The sequence below is a fragment of the Melanotaenia boesemani genome, chromosome 11, assembly GCF_017639745.1.
Source record: "Melanotaenia boesemani isolate fMelBoe1 chromosome 11, fMelBoe1.pri, whole genome shotgun sequence".
Classification (NCBI taxonomy): domain Eukaryota; kingdom Metazoa; phylum Chordata; class Actinopteri; order Atheriniformes; family Melanotaeniidae; genus Melanotaenia; species Melanotaenia boesemani.
In genome coordinates this window covers 12125669-12149937 of record NC_055692.1, presented here as the reverse complement: position 1 = coordinate 12149937, position 24269 = coordinate 12125669, and the positions used below count along the sequence as shown (strand labels likewise).

General features: G+C 42.1%; 2 protein-coding genes across 2 annotated transcripts; one reads left to right on the top strand and one right to left on the bottom strand.

The window, feature by feature from the left end:
* The first annotated feature begins 9064 nt into the window (after positions 1-9064).
* si:dkey-1k23.3 (heat shock protein beta-1) lies at positions 9065-10951 on the top strand. The gene is made up of 4 exons (XM_041998754.1): positions 9065-9419; positions 9794-9857; positions 10082-10202; positions 10571-10951. The coding sequence occupies exons 1-4, from the start codon at positions 9065-9067 to the stop codon at positions 10949-10951; spliced, it is 921 nt and encodes a 306-aa protein (XP_041854688.1).
* An 819-nt stretch (positions 10952-11770) lies between these two features.
* Positions 11771-23680, bottom strand: hspb8 (heat shock protein b8). The gene is made up of 3 exons (XM_041998681.1): positions 22994-23680; positions 20189-20252; positions 11771-14331 (listed from the first exon to the last, which is right to left on the bottom strand). Exons 1-3 carry the CDS (start codon positions 23406-23408, stop codon positions 14157-14159), a joined length of 654 nt encoding a protein of 217 aa, XP_041854615.1. The 5' UTR covers positions 23409-23680; the 3' UTR covers positions 11771-14156.
* Between the last annotated feature and the right edge of the window lie 589 nt (positions 23681-24269).

Genomic DNA, 24269 nt, shown 5'->3' with positions numbered 1-24269 from the left:
ACCCCCCTCCTCCTCATCATCCCCTTGTCTCCACACAGGTCTGCTGATGGATGAGCTCATTTGTTGCGAATCTCTTCTGAGTCAAAGCGCGACACTGTTGCTGCCTCTCTGCTACTTCAGTGGGCATGCAGAATAGAGATCTCAGTGTTTGAATATTGTTTGTATGCCCATGAACACACACAGAAAATGCATGTTGCTGTATGTATGTGTTGAAAAATTACTACGAAGTGTGCTTCCAGAATCACACAGGACAATCACACAAATAGTGTAAGATGCTGTTTGTATGGGATTTGTCTTAAAAACACCACAGAGGACTGAATCAAAAGCACTGCAAATAAAATAACACAGAGCAGAAGATGAAATTGCCTTGTTTTCCTTTCTTGGTGATTTACAATGCATGTGGGCCATTACTTGTTCTCTCAAATCATAGAGACAATGGACTGGCAGAAGGCATGGTTAAACCCAGTTCAGCTAACATATTTCTTTGAGCAGCCACATTGTTTGATGTTAGATCGAAATTCAAGCATCACTCTCTCTTAAATTCTACTCATTGCTGGCTGCAATAACAAATAAAAAGGCTTTCCAAAAATATATTTCCATAGATAAGCCACTCCATTCTGATGTTTCACTTTTGATACAGACCACGTCTCTCTATTCGTTGGACAGACGGTCCACTTTGGCAACTGAGCCAGCCTCACAATAACTATGATGAATGCAGTGTCCACAGGAACAAACCAGCCATTTGACACTTCATCCCCCTTGATGCATTATCAGCTAATATCCTGTGGATCCATGGCGGGCTGTTTGAAGCCTTATGATGTGATTGCAGCATAACTGGCCTCCACTGAGCTCTCCCATGAGCGTAGGTGGCTCTAATCATCTCCGAAATGGCAATGTCTAACTTCAGATATGCTTTGTTAGTGAGCAGGCTTTAGGGGAATCAGGAAGAGCATCTGTGCCACTGATCGGGACAATCAACTGCCCAGTGAACCTTCAAAACTAACATTAAAACCCCCTCTAACTCAAATCACATTGAAGTATTTTTTTAAACCAGGCAATGCGTGTGTATGTTCCATTATTTGACTACAAGTCCCCAAAAACCTTGCCCATCTGAGTGAGAAAATATCAATTTGCCACACACTTGAGCTTGAAAAAAAAAAACAAAACAAAAAAAAAAACAAAAACAAAACAAAACTCTGTGTCCATTAAAGTTGGATGAAGTGGCAGGTTTGGATGCGACGGTTCTGTGAAGTCTGTGGAAAGTGCTGGTAGAATGATGACTGAAAGATAGAAGCCCTGCTATAAAGTGAAAGGAATGACACAGATATATGTGAAAGTATAATCTGAGACAGGTTTTAGCAGTCCACGGAAGGAAAGCAGGAGCAATCATCAAGACTTGTTGATATTTAGCAGTTGATGGGATGACTCAGAAATGAGGGGAAAAAAAGGAAAGCAGAAAGAGAAAGAGAGTTTGAGGTCTTCTTAAAGAGTTTTTTATTTGGGGTGAGATAAATAAAAACTGTCAGAGATCTTTGAAGTTAATCCTTATTCACGACATCAAAATGATTTGGTGATGATGTGTTTGCACGAGGCGGGGAAGCTCATCTGAGAGAATATATTCTACAGTCTCTCAATCTCTACCACAAACACATAAACTGTAATGAATTTGATGGTAATTATACTGCTTATTGAGAATAATAACTAATATAACTTTTTTACATGTGGGATTCAGGATAACCTGATTTTTTTTATGGATGTCAAAGACTTGATCACCATGAGTTTCAGCTTTAGCTTCTGGTGATGCGATTCTCTTTTCCCCTTGTTCTGCTCAGATATCCTTTAGTCATATCCAGTGCTGAATTTACATTAATCAACCTGAATATCTAAAAATACAGGACACTGAAGTTGAAAAGAGCTAGTCTGGGGGGAGAGAATAAACAAACACAGGCACAAAAATTCTCTATAAGTTTCCTAATAATAAATCAGCACAATATGGAAAGAAGCTAATATTTTGCTAAGTGTCCAATTTCATATTGTCTACATACTTTCTATCATTAAGTAGTGGTTCTTCAATTTGTGAAGTGTAGCTTTTAGCAATATTAGTCATAACAATTTCAGCTGCTGTCTATAGCCTCTAATCAGTGAATCCATACACTAAACCTGAATGCAAAACCACAAAACCTATCTGGTGGCATAGGAAGATGATATAATTAATTGTTTAGCCACAGATTACTTATGCATCTGAACAAGGTAAACATCGTGGTCATGTTTTCTGTAAGCCTTGACAACTTGCCCAAGGTCAACATACTGTTTCTGTGTTAAAGCGTCCGTCTTAAGCAGCCAAAGTAGCTGTCTCTTATTAATTATGATACTGTGCTCAATAGTAATCACAGGACATCATTGTAACTTGTAACTAGGACATATTATTAATTTAGGCCAAGGGTCACCATCTCCAGACCTCTTGAGCAGTGTCCTGCAGGTTTTCGATATGTCCAAGATTCAATAGACCTGACTTAAATAATGGGTCGTTAAGAGGCTGGTGCAGACCTTGACAACAAGCTGTTGGAGAACTATTTCATTTGAACCAGGTATGTTGCAGCAGGGATGCAGTGAAAACCTGCAGGACACTGACTCCAGAGGTCTGAAGTTGGTGATCCTTGATTTAGGCAAACCCAGTAAGTTCGGTTACATCAACATAATTCCTCCCAACATTAAAATAAAATTAAATGAAATCCAAATTATCCCTATACATGTGTGCCAGTGCCATAAATGCTAATGCATAACCATGAGTTTATTACCTCATTCCCATATGTTAGTTATTTCTGGTCTTGACTTAGTAACTCATGGCTATAGATTGATATATATATTTTTGTCACTGTCACCAAACAGGCTCTCTGGTTGGGATGAAATGAGAAACATATATAAAAATTATCAGTATGTACCCATGCTATTATGTCTTACAGTGTCTGGGGCATGTTGGAGAATTTGAAATCATCAGTACAAAATTAAATGGGTGTGGAGCTAGAATTGATTTCCTCCCCCTTTTCCGCTAATAATTAAATGTGTTTTCTTATCATAAATAGATCACAGTAGGACCAGTTAAAAAGAGTAACTTGTCGTTTTTCAATCACTAAATATAAATCTTTTTTTTTTTTTTTTTTTTTTTTTTTTTTTTTTTAACCTGTCTTGTCCAGCATCTTTGCAAACAGAATGATTGTCTGGCTGCCGTCTGATGCTGGGCAATTTTACTCTATCAAGCAGGGATTTATACTACATGTATAAAGTCCCTCTTGATGACATGAAAAACTTTATTAAATCAGACTCTTAATGCTGGACTCGACCGGAGGGGACAGAGAGAGAGAGAGAGACAAGAAAGTAGAGAGAAGAGGGAGGGGAGAGAGAGGGACAGAAAGGGTGTGGGGAGTGCGGGTGGGGACTTGAAACATCATACAGAAGACCATGTAATTCATACTACTTACAACATATATAGCTAAGATCATCCTAGCCAGTAGGTCATTACACAGCTAGTTGGTAATAGTAACAATAATAATAATAAGAGTAAGAGTAATAATAATAAGAACAGAAATAATAAAAAAAAAAAAAAAAAAAAAAAAAAGGAAAAAAAAATATGATAATAGATATAAGTGAAACTGCTGTATTCAAGAACACGCGCAGAGAAACCTGTGTGGATGTGTTGGAGAACTCGGCCACACGGCGACGCAAAGACTGTGTGGAGACGTTCAGGAAGGAGTGACCATGCAGAGTGATCATGCAGATGCCACCTCACTTGAACAGAGGCCAGAGTCAGGCCAGCGGTCCCGAGACCCAGGCCACCAGCCCCCCCGCAGGCAACAGATCCCGACCGGTCCACAGAGACGACCACTCGCCCGCCCAGGAAGGCAGCAGCAGGAGACCCCAGCAGGAGCCGCCCCGAGGACACAGGGCACCGGCCCCGGCGGGCCGAGGCCAGCAGTCCCCGACCCCCCCGAGCACCGGCCGCCCGGGACAGACGGGGCAGAGGGCCCGGGTCCAGGAGCGCAGGGACACCCCCCACCCCCACAGGCCGAGGGCCAGCACGCCACCCGGGGGGACCCGGCCCGCCCAGACGGCCACCACCAGAGGCCAGCCCCACACCCCAGCGCCCAGCCGCACACCCCGAGAACCAGTCCTGCCCCCCCCCAGACCAACACACACACACACAAACACACACACTCTCCTTCCACTCCTCCATTCATCCTCCCACGCATACACCATTCAACCCTCACATACTCTGTTCTCCCACACACACACACCATCCTTCCACCATCCATCCTTCCACACACACACCATCCTTCCTCCCACACACTCACCATCCTTCCACCATACACTCTCCCACACCTACCCCATCCTCCCACACACACATCATCCCTCCACCACTCATCCTCCCACACATACACCATCCTCCCTCTCATACACCATTCATCTACCTTCACACCTCCCACACACACACACACACACACACACACACACACCATCCTTCCACTACCCATCCTCCCACACATACATCATTCTCCTACACATACACCGTCCTCCCTCTCCTACACCAAACATCCACCTTCACGTACCCCATCCTCCCACACACACACACCACCCCTCCATCACCCACTCTCCCAAACATACACCACTCCTCCACACACACACCATCCTCCCTCCCATACACCATCCATCCTCCCGCACACACACCATCCTTCCACCATCCATCCTCCCACACACTCCCCCATCCCTGCACCATACATTCTCCCACACATACCCCATCCTCCCACACATACATCATCCCTCCACCATTCATCCTCCCACACCCACACCACCCCCCCTCCCACACACCACGCATCCACCTCCACACACCCCACCCTCCCACACACCATCCCTCCACCACCCATCCCCCCGCACCCACACCACTCTCCCACCCACACCCCCCCCCCCCCCCCCCCCCAACACACACACACACACAAACACCATCCCCCAACCACCATCCTCCCGCCACCCCACGCCGCGGGGGGACAGCCCCAGCCAGGAGGCGAAGAGACACGAGCCAGGCCCCCACCCCCCCACCCCGCCCCCGCCCCCCACTCCCCACCCCCAAAACAGCACCTTCCCCCCAGGGCCAGCAGCCAAAACCCCCCGGGACAGCTCGCCTACGCCCCGGGCCAACGCGACAGGCCACCCGGCCCGCCCCGCCCCCGGGCCATCCATGGAGACAGGGGCGCTTGAAGACCCCATCCCCCCTCCCTCCCTCACTAGTGATGGAATATATTATGTGCTGTTTGCAATTAAAAAAAGAGGGTTAAAATTGGGGGGCAGTAACTGCATTGAGGAGGGGGCAGGGCCACCTGAGCAGTCCCACCCACCTGACCTCGCATGTTCCACCCCCCAAAACGTGTTTGTATGTTGCAAATGTTATTTGTGCTCAGTGACTAAGTGGAATTAAAAGCTGGGAGGCATGCTGCCGCTCGGCGAAGCAACGGGGCCACTATGATGACCCCCCTGCCCCGCCCAGCGCAACAAGCACACCTCCCACAGCCCTACCTGTGTATGTAGTGAAGAGTGGGGGAGGGGAGGGGTCAGGAGATGTAGGTCCAGAGGGGAGTAGGCCTCCCCCCTGGAAGACGACCCGCCAGTGGCCTAGGGCGCCCCCGTCCCCCGCCGGCCCCGAAGGGCGTCACAGGCCCGGAGCAGGCACCCCAACCCAGGCATGCCACGAACCCCCCCAGGGGCCAGCCACCAGCCCAAGGGGCCACTTTGCTCTTTCTGAGTGGGAGGGGGGCGAGGCAAAGGAAGGAAACCCCAGGCCCACGCCCCCAACACCCGGCCAGGGCGCCCCCCAGAGGACACGTCCTAACCCCCTGCAAACGCACACATACTCTTTTTTTTTTTTTTTTTTTTTTTTTCCCCCAGCCACTCACATACCCTCTCACACACCTCTATACACCAACACCTCAATACGTGCACATACCTCCACACACACACTTCACGCACATACCTATAAACACACACACCGGTGCCCACATACACACACACTCTCATACCCCTCCATACACATACACCACTACATACGCACTCACATACATACCTGCATATACACACAAGCACCTCCATACATACTCACGCCTCCACCCACTCCTTCACTCCTCCACACACACCTCGACCTCCACGTGCACACACTCATCTATACACACCTTCACACACACCCACACACACCTCCCACATAGACCTCCACACACACACCCGCACACCACTCACACACACATACACGCACACACCTAGACCTTCATACACACCCACACACACATACAGCACACACATCCCTCTACACCCACCCACACACCAGCATACCTACAGACACACACACACACACACCCACCTATATACAAACACACCCCCACCCAGGTTCCGGGGCTGCGACCAAGCACCAGGGCATGGACCAACCCCCGGCACGGCACATCCGGACGGGCCCAGCCCCCCCCAGCAGCGGCAGACCCCCCACCCCCAGGAGCGGGGGGAGACCCGACACCCCAGAGCCCGGGGCCCCCACCCGGCCCACCCCGGGCCTGACCGGCCACCCGGCCAGGGGCCGACGGACACCGACCCAGGCACCCCGGCAGCCACCCCCCACCGCCACGAGGCAGCCCCACCCCGGGGCCCACCCAATGCCGCCCGCCCAGACCGGAACCCCCAGCCGACCCAGCAGCGGAGCGGCCGAGATCCCCACCCAGGAGACAACCGGAGACCCGAAGCCACCAGGGACCCCCCACCCATATCCACCCCCATCCCAGTGAAGCCGCAATCCTCCACCTACATTAGGTGATGTAGCCAGTCACAGGGGACCAGAGGGAATGAAAGTCATCTGATTGGTTCCTGGAGGAGGCAGACATTGTCTCAATCACTAAATATAAATCAACGTGTCCACATTTTCATTATTGTAAAACTAAAAGCTGTAAATCCATTTAATGGACAAATTTAACCTGTTTTCTACAGAATTCAAGACAATCAGATTTGATTACACATGTTTTCAAATCCCTTGTTAGACTTAAGATCTCACTGGAGTTAAGCAAGGTTATAGCTTTGATAGAATCACCCTTCCCTGTGTGATCAATCAAAATTAATAAACCAAGATAATGTTTCCAAATCAATAATAATTTTCTATCCCTGTACAGTTGGTCCATTAATCTGCATGTTCAAGCGTCATGTCTTTAGCATCATTGCAGTCCAAGCCACCTTGATTTCAACCCCCCCAAACTAAAGCTTAACCAGATGATTTTAAACATTACCCACGAATAATCTACCTCACAGTATGGACACAGATACCAAAGTTTATCCTGCTGTGCTGGATCGAAACATATGTGCATCATGTGTCTGTAAACAGCTACAGGCCCACACACTCATTACATTAACATCCCCCCCCCCCCCCCCCCCCCCCCACACACACACACACACACGCACAAAGAAACACTGAGATAAGAGAGAGAGAGAAAAAAAAGATAAGCATATCCGATTTGGGGATACAAATTGGTACATTGAGTATCTGATTCATTTCAAGGGACAATCATTTTCAACTTTATCTTTTTACATTTTATTTCTTGAAGCATAAGTAAGCTGTCCAGTTATCAGAAAGACCTCAGTGTAAATAGCAAGGAGGAGATGCATATCTTAAACGCAAGAAAAGCACTTTGAAAAAGCAGGTGCATAAATCTTAAATGGCAGACTTTGCAAAATGTTTCTATTTCCTTCAAACATTTGCTTAAAAGATCTCTGATTGTAAAAGAAAAAAAAAAAAACAATACGGGGACACTCAAAAAACACATTTTACACAAAAGACCAATGCCCTGTTTTTACATGGAGTGATGCAGATCCACAACACATCAGTCAATAAAACTAAGTTTCACTACATTTAGCTGGGCAAGTTTTGTGTTAAATCTTGTTGCCAGAAAGACAAACAGTGGGGTTATCCTGTCCGTTTGCCTCAGACGTTACTTTGATGGAGGAATAATCAAACATTTCACAGTGATTGTACAAAAATGTAACCATCCTCGTCTCCTCTTTACTTGTACCTGCTAAATTTCTTTTCAGTCCCCTCCCATTTAAGACAGTTTCACAACAGAGATTGAAATTTTTAATAAAACCTTCAGGCAGCACCAGCAGCAGTAAATGATCTCAGGGCAACCTCTCACAGTGTGACCTATGGACACAATCTGCAGATGAAGCATCACAGTGTCAGAAACATCTGCTCAGTCTGTTTTGTGCTCCACTGGACAGTATGCCAGCATCTCAAGGCACACTGTTCAAAAGTCTGTCACACTTGATAAAAGGGGGAATAATAATAATCCTTTTAAAACATCCTTTTGCACAGCAAAAGAAAAATGGAGTCAACGGCAGCTTTGTGCATTCAATACACACATGTGCTACTGACACTGTCACTAACAAAAAGAGAGCAGTTAATGTCCTTTTCAGGCTCTAGCAGAGATATTTCATGCTCCAGACAAACTGCTGCTACAGTGTCCTCTGAGAGTTGAAACACAGAGGGGATGAGGCTGTATGACTGGCTCATGACAAGACTGAGGAGCCCAGTCATCGCTGACAGAATAGAGTTCACTGGGATGTGAGAAGAATGGTCTTCGGGCAACAGATGTAACAGTTCAAACACAAACCATGGGCAACTGCTCGCTATTTCCCATTAAACCTTTAAAAGCTATAAATATGACTAATTAGTCTGCTGCCGTCTTCAGGCCAGCGAGAGGTAACAGCCTGGCTTCCACACCCATCACCCCATGCCCGCATGCTCTTCTCATGGGATTGGCATGAGTGCTTAATAAGTGCTAAAGCAGAAGGGAGTGCTATATAAACTCCCTCAGAGATTTCTCTGTCTTACCACACACAGGTTTGCTGAATTTCCTTCATCATCCACTTTTTCAATAAGAAGGTTTTAGCTAAGAAATTTAACCTTAAATACCCACAAATTACTGTTGGAGGGTCTTCCAAACAGGGCTGTGGTTTTATATCAATTTTTTTTTATTTTTTCTCTCAAAATATGCAAGAACAAGCCAAAACAGAGATGTCATGTGGGAAGGATGACAGAGCTGCTCCTTGGTACCCTCTGAGAAAATGGTGGCAGTCCAGCCAGCTTTTCAATCAGGATATCGGCCTTCCACCTTTCCTGGAGCCAGGGTACCCTCGTTGGACGGATGTGGACCAGCTCCAGAGGACTTTGGCTGCCTGCTTGTGGCCGGGGTACGTACCCGCTCCGTTGTTTGTGCCCCACATCTCTGACTCGATGCATCATCCCAGCCAGAAGATTAGTAGGTGGAGGGTCAGCTTGGATGTGGCTCACTTCTCCCCCTCAGAGATTCTTCTCAGCATTAGAGATGGATTCCTGGAAGTGGGAGGTACGCAGCTGTGTTAATTAAACATCTCCAAAAAGTTTCTGTTGTTATCATGCTAAATTATTTTTACACACAGGATAGTTTCCAGTCTTGATAAATTATTAATAATCTTGTCTCAGTGAGTTATCTCAGATAGTAGCAAAATTATCTAAATGGACTTTTCTTACAGCTGAGAGAATAAGCCCCATAAAACCCCAAACATTGGCAGAGAGAAAGCTGAATGTGATAAAATTAGAGAGCTGCTTAAATAATGTGCTTTGGGAAATTAAAATCACAGCTCTGTGGCAGAAATTAATTTCTGTGTTGAGTGGTTTTTCTGTGTTGCTTGATTCCTCTGTGTCCTCACATTCTTCCCATAAACGGTAAACCATCCACAGGGAAACACGAGGAGAAGCCAGATGAGCATGGATTTATTGCCAGATGTTTTACAAGGAAATATAGGTAAGAGAAGGAAACACAGATATTAACCTGCAAATGATGAAATGTGCAGTTTGAGCCCCCATAAACAACCAATCAGCAGCAAAACATGCATCACTGATGTTATGTTTTTCCATAGGATCCAATCTCTAAAACGTTCACTGAGCTGAAAAATGAGATGATATGTATTTGTTTCAGTATTTGCACTGTCTGCAGTGATCTTGTAAACAACAATGAGTCATTTTCAGGCTCCCAGGTGAGGTGGATGCTACCAAAATGGTCTCCACTCTTTCTGTGGATGGCATCCTGACTGTGGAAGCCCCAGTTCCTGAAACCTCTGCTCCCTCTGCCATCCTCATTCCAATAAAGGTAAAGATCACTAATTTGTATTCTTGCCAGAGTTGGAGGAGAAGATCAGTACCACCCCTCCTTCTATATTTATCTATCTATATATATATCTATATATTCTTCTATATACTGTATATGTTTCTATACATGGATACCACACAGGGATAGGCCAAAACGGCCTCCTAATCTGGAGCCAGTTTGAGTCAGCTAAAGAGAGTATTAAATCATTCCTGTAAACTGGACATTTCGAGACAGTTTCCAAATCATGTTTGCTGATTGCATCCAGCAGCAGGTCCTTCTTGACTTTCCTCATATAGAATGACTGCCTTGCTAATTCAGTTTTTAAAAGAAACATGAACTATCCTTTGCATGTTTATCCACAAATCCAGGTGGAGATAGAAGATAATGGAGAACAGGAAGTAAAACAAGAAGATCAAAGGGAACAAGCTCAGCCTGGCGGTGCCACAACTGAGACTGAGATGGAAACCTTTGAAAAGCCAGCTGGAGAGTTGCATCCTTCAGATACTGCAGAGGATGAAAGCACTGAATGTCTGCAACAATCTTCTGAGCACCATGAAACTCTGGAAAGCAAAGAAAACTTGAGCACATCCACCCAAGAAGCAGTTGTGCTTGTAGCTATCCAAGCAAAGGAGGAGGGAGCAGAGGATGTCACCCAGCCTGAGGAGCAAGAGATGGGTAAAAGTCCTCAAAGCGAGGTCCAGAGCCAGGAGCTGGAAGCTGCTGACATGAAGCAAGAACACACTAAGTAAACAGAAGAAAAGTTAGCCTGCAAAACCTGCCTTACACTAGTTCTACTCATGCCTTTTAATCAATTAAATAGCCATATAACCATGCTTTCTCTGGAGCTAATAAAGCACTAACAATGAAAATGCGTCATGCGTTATTTGTGTCTACATTTTTTTTATATCCTCATAATCTTAAAATATATTGTAGGCTTTTTACTTTGTAAATTTGGAGCTGTTTATCAATAAAAAAAGATCAAACTTGTGAGACATACATCCACAACTAACCTTTAAGACCTCATGTTTGCACCTTTTGTAATGAGCTGTTTCAGAGAAGTCCTTCTGACATAAACACCTCTCACAGACTCTATTCCAATATTACTGTTGCCATAGCAACAGCATAACTGTAGTCCACACATATAATCTAGAAGCATAAAAACATCAGCTGATGTGAGTTCACACAATCTTTACAAGACCAAAACTATGGAAGTCTTTTTGTTGTTTTCTACAGTGCAGCTCCAGTTTAGAAACTTTTTCAATTTACACTGATCATCCCTCTCGATTCCAATACACAAAGGAGATTACATTATTTTGCATCACGCAACATGCAATGGAACTATCCCAGTTTTTATTCAATAGCTCTGGCAGGGCTGCCTCAATGAGTTCGGTCCATCCTGCAGCCAGCATGTAGCAGTGCCAATCTCCGTCAGCACTAAGCCCTCCGCTAAGCTGCTGCCCAGTTCCTTCTGTTGTCCAACAGTAACACCACAGGCTCTCTGGATCCCTGGAAGCAGGCCCGTGAGTGGCCCAGTTTTCAATGAAAGACACAGATGTTAAGAGACACTGTAAGATTGGCTGGACGGTTTTTATTCCATGAATCAATACAAAGACATCAACAGAAAAGAAAGCATAACGCAAATCAAAAATCATGCAATTGTCTTCCTAAATGTTCAAAATAGAAAAAGAAAAAAAAAAAAAAAGAAAAGAAAAGAAAAAACAAACCCCACAGCAAAATGTGGAACATTTCATATTAATATTCTCAATGTTTTGGCACATATTAAAGCTTATTTACAATACCCTTTGGAAGAATACAGTATTAATGCACACAAACCACCCTTTAAGTAAAAGATATGCTCATATATTGTTTTGTTTCTTGTCATGTTTAAAGATAAACACCCACAGGAGCTCAAGGCACACAAATAAATAAAGACAAATAATTTATTATATGGTGCAAAGACTGTTCCACTAAATATATTTACTGTTAATAACATGTATATACCAACAAAACAAACTAATTGCAAAAAAACCTTATTTTCCCCTTATTTTGCATTTGTAAACAGTATAATCAATAAATGAATAACACCTCATAATACAGTCATGGCTGATTAAGGCTACTGCAAACAAGTATAGTCAAAATACAGTAAGATGCTCTGTATGTTTTCATGACTTTGTTGTATTTCGTCATGTACCTGTCTTTAATACCACAAATTATAATTAAGTAGGTTTTTCTTATTGGATCATTCCAACTCTCCTTTACTGTGGTCATACACCATGAGCACCAGTCTTCACAGCCACATTTACAGCATGTACATAGACTCAAGAGTCCATACACTAGAAGTATTTGCATGATAGTGGGTACAAAATTTCAAACACTCATGCAAATGCAAGGATCCAGGTTTTCCCAGGAAAATTATTTATTGTAAAAAGGTGAGCAGGTTAACTCACTGCAACTGTAAGCAGTTTTAACTTTTAAAAATATTTTCTTTCAATGAACAGGTTTGACTGCAAAAGATTTGCCCTATGAGGTTAAAAAGTTTGTGAAACTGAAAATTGAACAGATTGTACCAAAAGGTGCCAAAACGGCCATGTTAGAGACCTGAACAGTCTGTGCTAGAACCTCTCTAGTTTTGTTAAGCTTCAATTCATGTAGCTCAGGAGGAAGAGCAGTCGTCTTCCAACCGAAAGGTCCATGGATCAATTCCAGTTTTCCCTGACTACATATCGACGTGTCCTTGGGCAAGACACTGCTTTCCAATGTGCCTATTGGGGTATGAGTGTGTGTGAATGTCAGGTAGTGTAAAGCACTATGAGTGGTCAAGCTGACTGGAACAGCGCTAGATAAGGACAAGTTCATTTACCATCAGAGTTGGTCTTTGCAGAGATCATTTTCATATATTGTACTATGATGTAATAGCGTTTTAGATCTACAGCCGCATAAATTCAAAGGGATATTCATATTGATCCTGAAATTGAATATTTTTAGGTGAGTCTAAAACTTCATTTGTTTTCATTTGTGCTGTGTGCCATCTTTATTTATTCTTCACCATGTACTGATATTTCCTTTAACTATGACTCCAAAAGTATTAAAATAGACCTTGCGGTTGCATAGATAGTCATTTTATCATGGGTATGCAATCATCATAAATAAGTCTAGGTACAGGGTTCAAAGGGTTAATGATATGACTGGTTAGTGTGTATTTATGCTTAGTTGATGTGTGTCATAACTCTCTTCTTAAACCACTTAAAATAAAGACTACTAGTGCTCAGGAAATCATTTATAAATAAAGGATTAGTTAACCGACTAAAGAAAATTGCTTATAAATGCAAAAAACAAGGTTAAATGAAAGTATTGACAATTTTAAATAAAAAATGTTGTGAAATAAGCTAAGCGTTAACTGCATGTTCTTATACTTATATTTTTTTAAATTCACTCATTTGTTACTTTTGGTATAAAAAGGAAGCCTTGTGGAACAGAAACAACGTCTCATTTGGTTTCACATGTGAAATTTTTAATTAAAAGAGAATCAGAAATGAAAATAAATCAGCAACTCTTACAAAAAGTCAATTTTCTTAAACTAAAACTAAATACCTTTAAGAAAAATCCTGATTCTGTTTTCCCTTTTGTTGATGTTTGTTTTATTAGAGTGCAAACCTTCAGAAATGAATATGCTCTTAATAGCCTTACAATAAACAAACAAATGTCTGAAATAATAAAAAAAATATTGTTAGTTGCCCTTAAAGAAGAGTAAAACCCTGGTGCAGCTGTTAATGGGAGGGTGAGGCGTTCCTGTATTAAACTCTGTACAACTTAACTACAGGTATCAAATAGGACTTGTCTGTAATCATTAGATATTTTACACATTTTAAATCACCAGTGTCAACAGCGACATGAAGACGAGGCTATAAATTTCAAATCAAAGTTATAACTGACTGAGCAGGATGGTGTGCTAGTTTAGACCACTGGGGCCTCTTGGGCCTTGGGGGCCTCCACAGCCTGGGTTTCTCCTCCCTGGGCACCTTCACCACTGACAAGGTAGTATGGAGGCGTCTGACGAGCCTCAATGATGAGGACTCCCTCAGGGGACAAGGAGGCAAAAACTGTCAGGGGGTCCACATCTGTTGGGATCCTGATAAAACAGAAGAGGGGAAGTGAGTCTGAGCATATCACATCTGAATGTTTCAATTCAGTTTAGTTATAAAGTTTACTCCATAAAAAAAAAATCTTTAAGCTGCTGTGAGTTCAGAATGTTTTGAAGCATGTGTGGGAGGCTTAAAATAAGGAGAGCAGTGAGGAGAAACAGCCTAGAGAAGGAGTTCAGGTCCTGTTCAAAGGTCATGCAAAACTCTGCAAAATTTTCTTTTATAGAGCTGCTGCGGAAACATTGTTAAAAGCTGGGAGTTTTTATTGAAATTTTGTCAATACCAACAAACAGCCTCCTCCATTTGGGTGATTTTAGTGCTGTGCGTCTAGAGGAAACTATTAAAAAAACCTGCCAGTCTGTCCTCCCTGGTTAGCACTGATTCTAGACTCACAACAAAAATCTCCCATTCAGGGCATAAAATGAGAGTCGTTAAGAGTTTCCAATAAAAATCCTCCAGGTCCAAGAGTAAGGTTTCTAAAACTTACAGAGTTTAACACACACATTTCAAGTATTGTATATTTCCGTTACCTGTAGCCATCTTCTCTGATAGAGGCTGGAGCGATTTCTTTTTTTATAGTTTGCTTTTTTAATTTTATTCAATTTTACTGTTTTGCAGTCAATAAGCCTCACTTTGCAAAAAAAAAAAAAAAAAAAAAAAAAAGGTACAATAAAAGCTGCAGCTGGGGCACACATACACATTCACACACACTCAGATACACTAAGACAGTGTGGCCAAATATGGGTGTTGTAGGTTTTCTGTGTGAGCAGCCAAGTGCTTTGGGAGTTAATATAAACACCAGGCTGACATGTTCAGAGGAGGAGGCTGCTGCTCTACCCTCCATTTAATTAGAGAGGACCCTCCACTGACTTCCAACTCCACTGTGAAATACAAGTCAGAGTGGAATAGGGAGAAGCCAGACAGAGATATTACATCAGGCCTATTTGTGTACACAGACATCACTGAGCCTTCCCTAAGAGCAATTTCTATGCTCAAAACCGTCACTAAAAACTAAATGAAGTGCTTATAATTCAACATCATAAAAATGAAATAGAAAGAGATACAACAATCCTGTGTCCAACAGTAGGGTTATTGCATGGTGATTTAGACAGAATAAGAGCAATACCTGGGGCCCAAAGAGATGAATTGCAAGGCCAAGGGCACTCTAATGTCAGGTGGGAGTGTAAATGAAGGCCCAGAGGCTTAAAAGCCAAGACTCCAATGTCAAATACAGTATGCACCCTCCACTGGAAATCCTTACTTTTTCTCTTTTAAAAAAAAAGAGACAATATTTTTGCTCGTTTTTTGTTTTTTTTTTTCAAAGTAAGGTTATATACCTGGATGTCAAAGTGACTAATTTCAGAATTCAAAATGCTACAGTTTTCAAAAACAATACAAGCTTTATTATCACCTTGAGAACCACAGATTAGCTTTTAGTAATGCAAGCTTACTTTACCACACACACACACATACACACACAATGACCTCAATATATTGTAGCAAACAACTTGCAAATATGTGGAAAATAACTGCAATCACTTCAGTGAAATGTTAAAGAAGGATTAAAAGAATGCAAACTGTGGCTAAATGCAAGCGCAGAAGAACACTTCCAGAAAAAAATGCTAGCATGACGTTAGTATGTCCTATTCTTCTGATTTTCACAGCCCCAATCCCAGAAACAGTTGTGTGTAAAAGGTAAATTACATCAAAGTGCAATGTTTTGACATAATCTATTTTCTATACCCACTTCATTTGCACTTTGTTGCAATCAACATTGGGCTAGAGCAGGGGTGTCACTCCAGTCCTCGAGGGCCGGTATCCTGCTGGTTTTCATTGTTTCCCTGATCTAACACACCTGACTGAAATTAATGGGTTATTGTGAAGAAGTTGACAAGATGCTGTTGGATCCATTTGATTTTATTCTGGTGTGTTGGAGCAAGGAAATAAGTAAAACCTGCAGGACAGTGGCCCTTGAGAACCGAAGTTTGACACCCCTGGGCTAGAGGCAGGTACACCCCAGACTGGTCACCAGTCTATTGCAGGGTCAACACAGAGACAAATGAGACAAACAGTGGTCCAATCATTGGTTTAGTATTATCAGTTAACCTAACATGCATGTTATTGGGCTATGAAATCAATGTCTGTGATGACAGTTCTCTATGCCACCCAAAAATTAAAAATGAAAGCTCTATTTTGTAAAAAAGAAAGCCATAGGTGATTCTGATCCATGAATTATTGCTACCTGGTCTAAGCTAATTTAAAATAGACTTATGGAAAGTAGAATTCTGCTCTTTTTTGATTAATTGAACATATTTGATGCATCATGAAATAGAAACTACTACAAAGAAGATCCAGGACTGTTGAGCAGCTTGAATCCGGTATGACTCAATGATGGAACAGTTTTCCCTTAAAGATCCAAAGCCCAGTTTCCACCAACGGGTCTGGCTCAGTAGGGGATGGGTCAGCAGCACACATTCTTTTGCAGGCAAAACCTGGGAAGGTGGCCCTTTGGTGCCCCAGTCTTACCAAGCCAACCCCAAGAGGTAGAGCTTGACACGCTGACACTGTTGATTGGTCGAAAGAAATGTCTTTTTCTCTGCGACTCATCTAAAGAACAAAGCGTGAACAGTCTCACTTTTAAGTGTATGGTGGATTGTTATTGTTTAAAGCCACATGGAAAGAAGAAAGAATACAAACTGTTGGGTGTCTACCTTTTTCGTCTTTTTTTTAATGTTGTGTTCTTCTCCTTTACGTATGTGCACATTTACCGTTATCTGGCTTATATTGCACCTACTGCAAGGGTACAGTTAGCTATGGAAATACAACACAGATCAGGACTTAGTGAACCAAATCGCATCAAACCATAACATCCCAAGTCAGACCCCCCACACTGGAAATGAAGTTGAACAGTTGGTCTCCTCAGTCACCAGATGTTTATGAACCATTGTTTAGAGAACTGGGGATGCTACACAAAGAAGCTGTTAACTTAATCTAAACAGTTATTACGTAAAAAAATTCAGTATTTAAAGTCAGTGTGTCAGTATTAATCTTAAATAATTCTAATCAGCTCACCGCAGCCTCCCTTTCCCTCAATAAGCCAATTTCTGTTAAGCAAAGCTGCCCCTTCTGACAAAGTCAAACCACTCAGACGGCCAGTTACGTGAGCCTCAAGCAAAAACCTTATCTGTCCAGCTCGGGGAGTTTATTTAACTTTGGCAAGCGCACAGTTTATCTCAGGCATTGATTTTGTAAAACTGCCAGAAAACTGTCCGATATGCTTTTCCCCTACAGAGATTCTGAAGCACAGCAAGATGAGACATGGACACCAGGAGTAGAAGAGATTTCTGAATAACTAACCACTCATGCTGTCACAAACAGATAACAGCTGTTTTGTTGCAGTTGAGCAACATGACCCCAGGTTCAAAAGTCACCTGTTGCCCCCAGCAATGAATATTTTTGTTTAAAATTGAACATATTTCTTTCTTGTTTGAGATTGATAAATATAATTTTAATGGTACTCTGAGAACAGTTTTATCAGAAGCTCTTTACCAGAAAAAGTTTAAGTGATTTTTTCTTGCAACAATTTTCAGATTTTTACCTTTTGCTTATTTTCTATCCAGACTAATAATGTGAGCAGCGAATATTTTCAAATCAATATGTCTAGCCTGGATTGCATAATGGTCCCCAGACATGGTATCAGTAGATCTTGCCTGATTAAGTCCAACCCCCCCCCCCCAACCTTCTGCAGGCAGTAAGTGTGATTATAATTATTACTGCTGTGTTAATGCTTAACATTTTACTTTTTTTAAAATAAAAACTAATATATAAAGGAGTTTATTGCTATTCTGCATAAAAAAGACACTACAATCAGTTTTAGTAGGTTTTAGTAGGAAAAATGTGCTTACATCGCTATTTCTATCGAAATGTCACACAGGCTGTGGATTTGTTTATTGGGGGCAGTTATTTATAAGTGATCCATTACCATCCTACCCCAACTCCTCCCCCTCTACACATTCAGCCTCTTACTGACTTATGATTAACTCAGGGCACAGACCTGATCTCACAACTTTTCCATTAAATTTGCATTGCACCTGATTGGTCCAGGGCTACAGGGAACCTGCTTCCTCATTAGAAAAGAGGAAATTAGCAGAACTGGGCTGACAAGCAGACAAGAAACCGATTCATGCCAGCAAATTAATGCTGCTGTTTGAAGTTTTCCCACCGTCTAATTAAAACAAGCCAAGACGCAGAGATGGGGAGGTTGTGGAAACCTTTGTGCTGTCTATTTGGCTTGGATGGGCTACAGTACTTTTATGGGTGAAACTCCTCTACACACCAATGCTTAATCTTTGTGGGAGGTGTTGCGAGTAAAGTACATCATGTTATTTAGAGAATCAGGCTCTTTCTAAACAAGCTGAAACAACAAAAACTAAGGTTATAAACACCAGGCAAAATCTTTCTGTATTCAAAACAATTAAGAATGTGTGGTGATGCTTCTGACACACAGAAAGAGACATTTAATCTTCCCCACAGCGGAAAAACATGGAAATCTAACGACAAAGAAGGAACATTTTCAGATTGTACTGCAGAAAAACAAGCAAAGAAAACTTTCTGATATTCAACATGAGCAAACTCATAATATGGAACAAGAGTTTTAGTATTAATAAAAACATAATTGAAAGTGAGAACAAATTTAAATAGGAATTGTGGCTATTAAGCATTAGCACACTCCAGACATGGACACTGTTTGTGTGATTGTTTTATGGATTGTTTTTGTTTCATCTTGAAATCTCTTTGTAAATCAGCAGTAGCTTCAAATACAGTAAAGTGTTGCAGCTGATCAGTGAACTGTTTAAGTTAAGAAGGCTTTAGAGATTTTTATCTAATACTGTCATATAGTGATTAGCACTGCTACATAGATTTAGGCTTACATTAGCTTAACAGTGTGTGTCTGCAAAGATGTTTCTGTCCTCCTCCAGTGACCTGTCTAGCTCTGACTGCGATTTGTGGGGTCATAAATGTAATGTCTATGCGTCTGGATGCTGCAACTTAAACACACTGAATAGGGTCAACATAGCCAATGTCTGAGAAAGGCAGTACACTGGTTGAAACTGTTTTCATATCCATTACAGATAAAAAGCACAGCATTTCAGCTGTATTAAGACAGATTTCTGAAGGAGGTCTTGTATGTAATAACAAATTGAACCCAAGGCTTTATTTTCTCCAGAACCATGAATATAATGCAATCTGTGCCTTTAGTGTAAATGGTTTAGCTGAAGAGAGATTTTTCATCCTACGGGCACAGAAAAAGGTAAATCCATTACATTTATACTTAAAAAGGACACAGAGAATATCCCTTGCCAAGGTCAATGCCTTGTTTTACAATTTTAAAAGGAAATATAATGTATTTGCCCCTCACGCATGCGCCACCTCTTCCCAAGGTTTCATAAAATTTTTGAAAAAAAACAGCTTGAGAAAACATGCCTGATAAGGGAAAACTGAATTTAACATTGTATATGTAACCTGGTATTTCATCTCCCAGGCTCAACCACAGATATGACAGTCAATATATAACTTTGATGCAGTTAAACACAGTAAGTTGCTCAATAATAATATTTTTGCTGGTACAAAGCCATTAGAGAAAGACACAAGAGATTATAACAGCTTAACAAAGATTTCTCCACTAAATGAAGCCATTAATCTGATGATTAGGAAAAAAAGACAAAAAACAAAACAACGCTTAATTTTTTACCGGTTCCAAAATATGTGGTATTAAAACTTAAGCTTCTTTTTGGTTCAGATGCACAGAAACAGAGAAAAATAGTGCAGGCATACAATACTCACTGTATCTTCTTTGTGAAATTCTTTGTAACGATGCCTCCCTCCTCCTGCTTCTCCTCATGTTTTCCTGTTTGTGAAAAAACAATCAGCAACGAGAACATGCTGAGCAACATTACGTGACTTAAAAAGCCATGAAGTTCAACAATGTGAAATAAATAAGCAATGCCAAGGAGCGAACACATGTGACTGTTTAAACCTCGTGTATGGATGTCAATAAAAAAAAGGTGTTGATGTTGCTGATCTCAGAGCACATTTCACTTGGCACACAACGTTTCCATTGCTCAATCCCTGCAGTGTGCAAGCCCTGGGACTGCATTGCACATGCCAAAATGCCTTCACTTCCAGTTTTCTTTAATTGTTTCCATGAATGACTGTCCTGCAGAGACACACAGATCTGAAGCAGTAAAGGACAGCCTGTCCTGGAAAGCCCCTCGCCTCTATTTCCACCTTCTCCCTCTGCTGTTTATTACCAGCCTGCCTGTCGAGCTTGCTAGCAGCTGCTCTCAGACTGCTAAATGTCAACGCCACAGCAGGCAGCGTGGCCTGCCCCACCCCTTGAACCCTTTGCGGACTACAGTCTCGGTTATGTGCTACCCTATACTTCTGCTGTGACGTCTTAGCCTGTTGGAAGTGGTGAGTCCACCAGAGATCGAGACTGATGTTCTGCAGAGAAGAGAGCCATGGTCACTGGTGAGGTCATGAAATTATTTTGAAGACCTCAGCATGACGTCTGACGTAAAACTGATCCCAAGAGATAATTCAGGAATGATGATGATCTGGTCTGAGAGAAATTCAACAAGGCGCTGCCTTTCCATGTTTTTAATACTGATACCAAATTGCAGATGTGCCTTGTGTAATGGAAGGTGGTGATGAAATGTAATGTGTAAGCCTTACAGGGTTGAGAAGTGGTTTGCATTATACACATGAATGACTGCCCAATGCTTAAGCAAAAGTAAATTTACTCCCACCTGGGTGAAGGTATTCAAGTTATTAACGCAGTGAATCTTAAAGATAAGTATTTTGTGTTTGCTGGAGATAAGAAATACCATCATTCCTCAGATGCAGAACATACGTTGCTTATCTTTTACATTAATGTTGAACATTGCTTCTGAACCATCAGTGGGACCCAGTCAACACATGATCTTTGTTTTTAATAAAACCATTAATTTTTAAATAAAAACTATTTTAAAACTAAACTAATGGAGAAGTGGCGTAATTCTGTGGTTACAAAAGGTTCTACAAGAAAATAATTATTTTTCTTACTGAAAAATTTTCAAATATATGGTAATACAGACTTGGTAAATGGCTGGAAGGAAAACATCAATCCAATTATTATAACTGGAGAGACTTTGTTTATCCATCTATCAGGCCCAAACATCCAAGAGACCTTTTTGTAACAATGTTGTGCTCATTTTGAAACCATTAGCTCAAGAAAAACTTCCACCTTTAGCACACCTTTGCATTTCATCTGGTCTGTGTAAATCTGCTTGGAGAAAGCAGCACCAACTTTAGCTTTAAAAAGCTCCACTTTATCAGTTGCAGCAGAGTCCTGCTTAAAAACTAACATGGTCCTTTGTTTGTGCTCAACCATTAGTGCCCTTCAGCCTATCTTTGCCCCTTTTTGCTTTCAACATGAGTGTTCAAAATTTACTCGTGTGGTGCACACCTCTAACAAGCTTTTTTACTGCATTCTCTGCTACACTTTTAGAGCAGGTTGAGTCACTGTGGCAGAAAGGCAGGGCCAACATGACGCTGACTGAATAACCCAACTGGCATACCAACAATGTGTTTAAAAAAAACTCAGAGCTGGATGGGGGTGGAGGGGTGCTGTCCCCTGTGCCCTCTCAAGCTTCGGACATCCCTGGAATTCATCTGTCTCTGAAAACAGTTTCCACGACTGACACCAGTAATCAGTGGCATGAGCTGAGAGAAAACCAGCAGAGGCGCAGCTGGGTTAAAGCGAAGTCTCATTTCTAGAACATTCTCTGCAGCAGCACGCTGCCTCTCTTATTGTAAACATAGGCTGTTGTCACAGGCCTTCCCTTAAATCTAAATTGAGCTCATGAGTAGCTGAGGGAGTGATACTCCAAGAATCTGAAACAGGTGTCTAAGCTTGAGGATCTGCCAGCCAACCTGCAAGTCCCAGTCCCCCAAAATCTGTCCTGCTCTTTCATTTCAAGACTCATGATGGCTGAGACTAAGTTAAACTACTGAGGCCTTCTCATTGTACCGAAGGAGTCAAATCGGGGAAAATACAATACTTTGTAAAAAAGAAATCAGATTAGAGAATCTGAATTGTGTGAATACTGTAGATTTCAGGTATTTTATGCCTTTGAATGTATTCTTTAAAAGTTTTCTTAATCTTTTTTAAGGTTTCACCAAAGTGTTTAAACATACAATAATGTTTATATTTAAAATGTAGTACATTTCTTTACTCTATTTTGGGGTCCACACATCCCATAAATTATATGGCTTAAAGTCAATGTGCCATGGAACATGCGTATTGTTTATATTGTATTTCCATTTAAATATATGTTTGTTTTTCCCTAATAAACCCACCTTATATATGCTTGGAAATCATGTGTTGTGTTTAAATGTGCCCAGTACATAACACTGATTTTCTAGGAATTTTAAATGACAAAGTTGGTGCACTCTGACCTCCAGTCATTACGCATGAGACGTCACAGGAGTCACAATAACTACAAGAAAAAAGGTGTTTAGCTTAAACTTCGATTTATCCAATAAACCTGATTAAATTGTTAACTGTTAACATTGATCTTTGATCTCTGCAACACCCTCCTAACTCACCTGACACCTCTACAAATCCGTCTTTTGTCTTCACGTGTAACTCCTCTGGTTTGAAGCTGTGGACGTTGACGCAGACTTTCCAGGGCTCCCCACCGGTGGTGATAGGGGAGCTCCGTGAGGACGGTTCGCCGTACCTGGTGTACAGAGTGGGGCCTCCCGTGGACTGACGCGCGGGGAAGCCTGGGCGCAAACCGCTGCCAAAGGGTGAAGTGCCGAGGCGCGTGCTCAGCCGAGGCCACCCAGGCCAATCCATCCCGAGATCATCGTGAAAAGGTGGCATCCCAAAGTCATCGTCAATAAACCGAGTTGCGAGCTGGTCCCTGAACGGAGACTGATCCCTGAAAGCTGATTCTACAAACGGATCTCTTGGAAACCGCTGCCGGTTTCCCATCGTGTAAAAGTCTCCCTCTGCCATCTCCAAACCCCAGAGCCAGAAAAAGTGGAACAAATAGGTTTAAGTTTTCCTTTAAAATGGATTAACCTGTTCGATAAAGCTTTATCTCAGTTGGATTACGCGCATCACCGTTACGCACCAAGCAACCTGTTGCCCCAACAAACTCCGAAGTAGTTTCCAAGTTTCTAAAACCTCAACGTAAACTTCACATTTCTTCAGACTGCGGGTTTTATACTCAGCTTATCTTCCTGCCGATGGGTCAGCGGAGAAAGTGCTGGGAGGATCTGGAACACTAAAAAAAGTATCAAAAACAGGACTTTAACCGAAGCTTCAAATCTTTAATTTGTTGTAAAACAATCACTCGTTAAGAAACTACTTAACTTTTTTACCTTTTACATTAGAATGAAATAATTTGTCCACTTTTAAATGAAGATTAAGTACGTTTTCGATTAGAACATTTCTTACAGCGGAGACGCAACAGCTGACCGAGGACCAGCCCACCTTTTACCAAACTAATTGGCTCAGAGTCCTCATGTCATTTTGAGATGGAGCTCCCCCCTCTTGATGACTCACGGTCTTTTTAATAGAAAATAACGCAGAGGTTCAACGCTTACTCGTTGATGTCACAACAATATTAAAACAAACAAGCCTAAAGAAGACAACTTTATGATGATGACATCTCCTGACCCCTGCCTGATCACGGAGCATGAAACAAGACTACCTGGCACTTAAAGAGGATGATTTTATGGAAGTTATTCTGAGCACACACTTTGAAATGGAAAGTTGATTTCAGGAGATTAGCATTTGGGGGACGTATTGCAATAGGAGGTTCACACTAATATACATGTGGCAGTGTAAAAAATAAAATTATGTAAAAAAAGA

What these genes read in the sequence shown, in the direction of transcription:
- hspb8 (XM_041998681.1), bottom strand. Translation starts at nt 23,408, where the DNA reads ATGGCAGAGGGAGACTTTTACACGATGGGAAACCGGCAGCGGTTTCCA. An exon ending in CGGATTTGTAGAGGTGTCAG is followed by an intron (nt 20,253 to 22,993) that starts GTGAGTTAGGAG and finishes TTTCACAAACAG; the next exon opens with GAAAACATGAGGAGAAGCAG. An exon ending in AATTTCACAAAGAAGATACA is followed by an intron (nt 14,332 to 20,188) that starts GTGAGTATTGTA and finishes CTGTTTTATCAG; the next exon opens with GATCCCAACAGATGTGGACC.
- si:dkey-1k23.3 (XM_041998754.1), top strand. Translation starts at nt 9,065, where the DNA reads ATGCAAGAACAAGCCAAAACAGAGATGTCATGTGGGAAGGATGACAGA. An exon ending in TGGATTCCTGGAAGTGGGAG is followed by an intron (nt 9,420 to 9,793) that starts GTACGCAGCTGT and finishes AACCATCCACAG; the next exon opens with GGAAACACGAGGAGAAGCCA. An exon ending in TGTTTTACAAGGAAATATAG is followed by an intron (nt 9,858 to 10,081) that starts GTAAGAGAAGGA and finishes AGTCATTTTCAG; the next exon opens with GCTCCCAGGTGAGGTGGATG.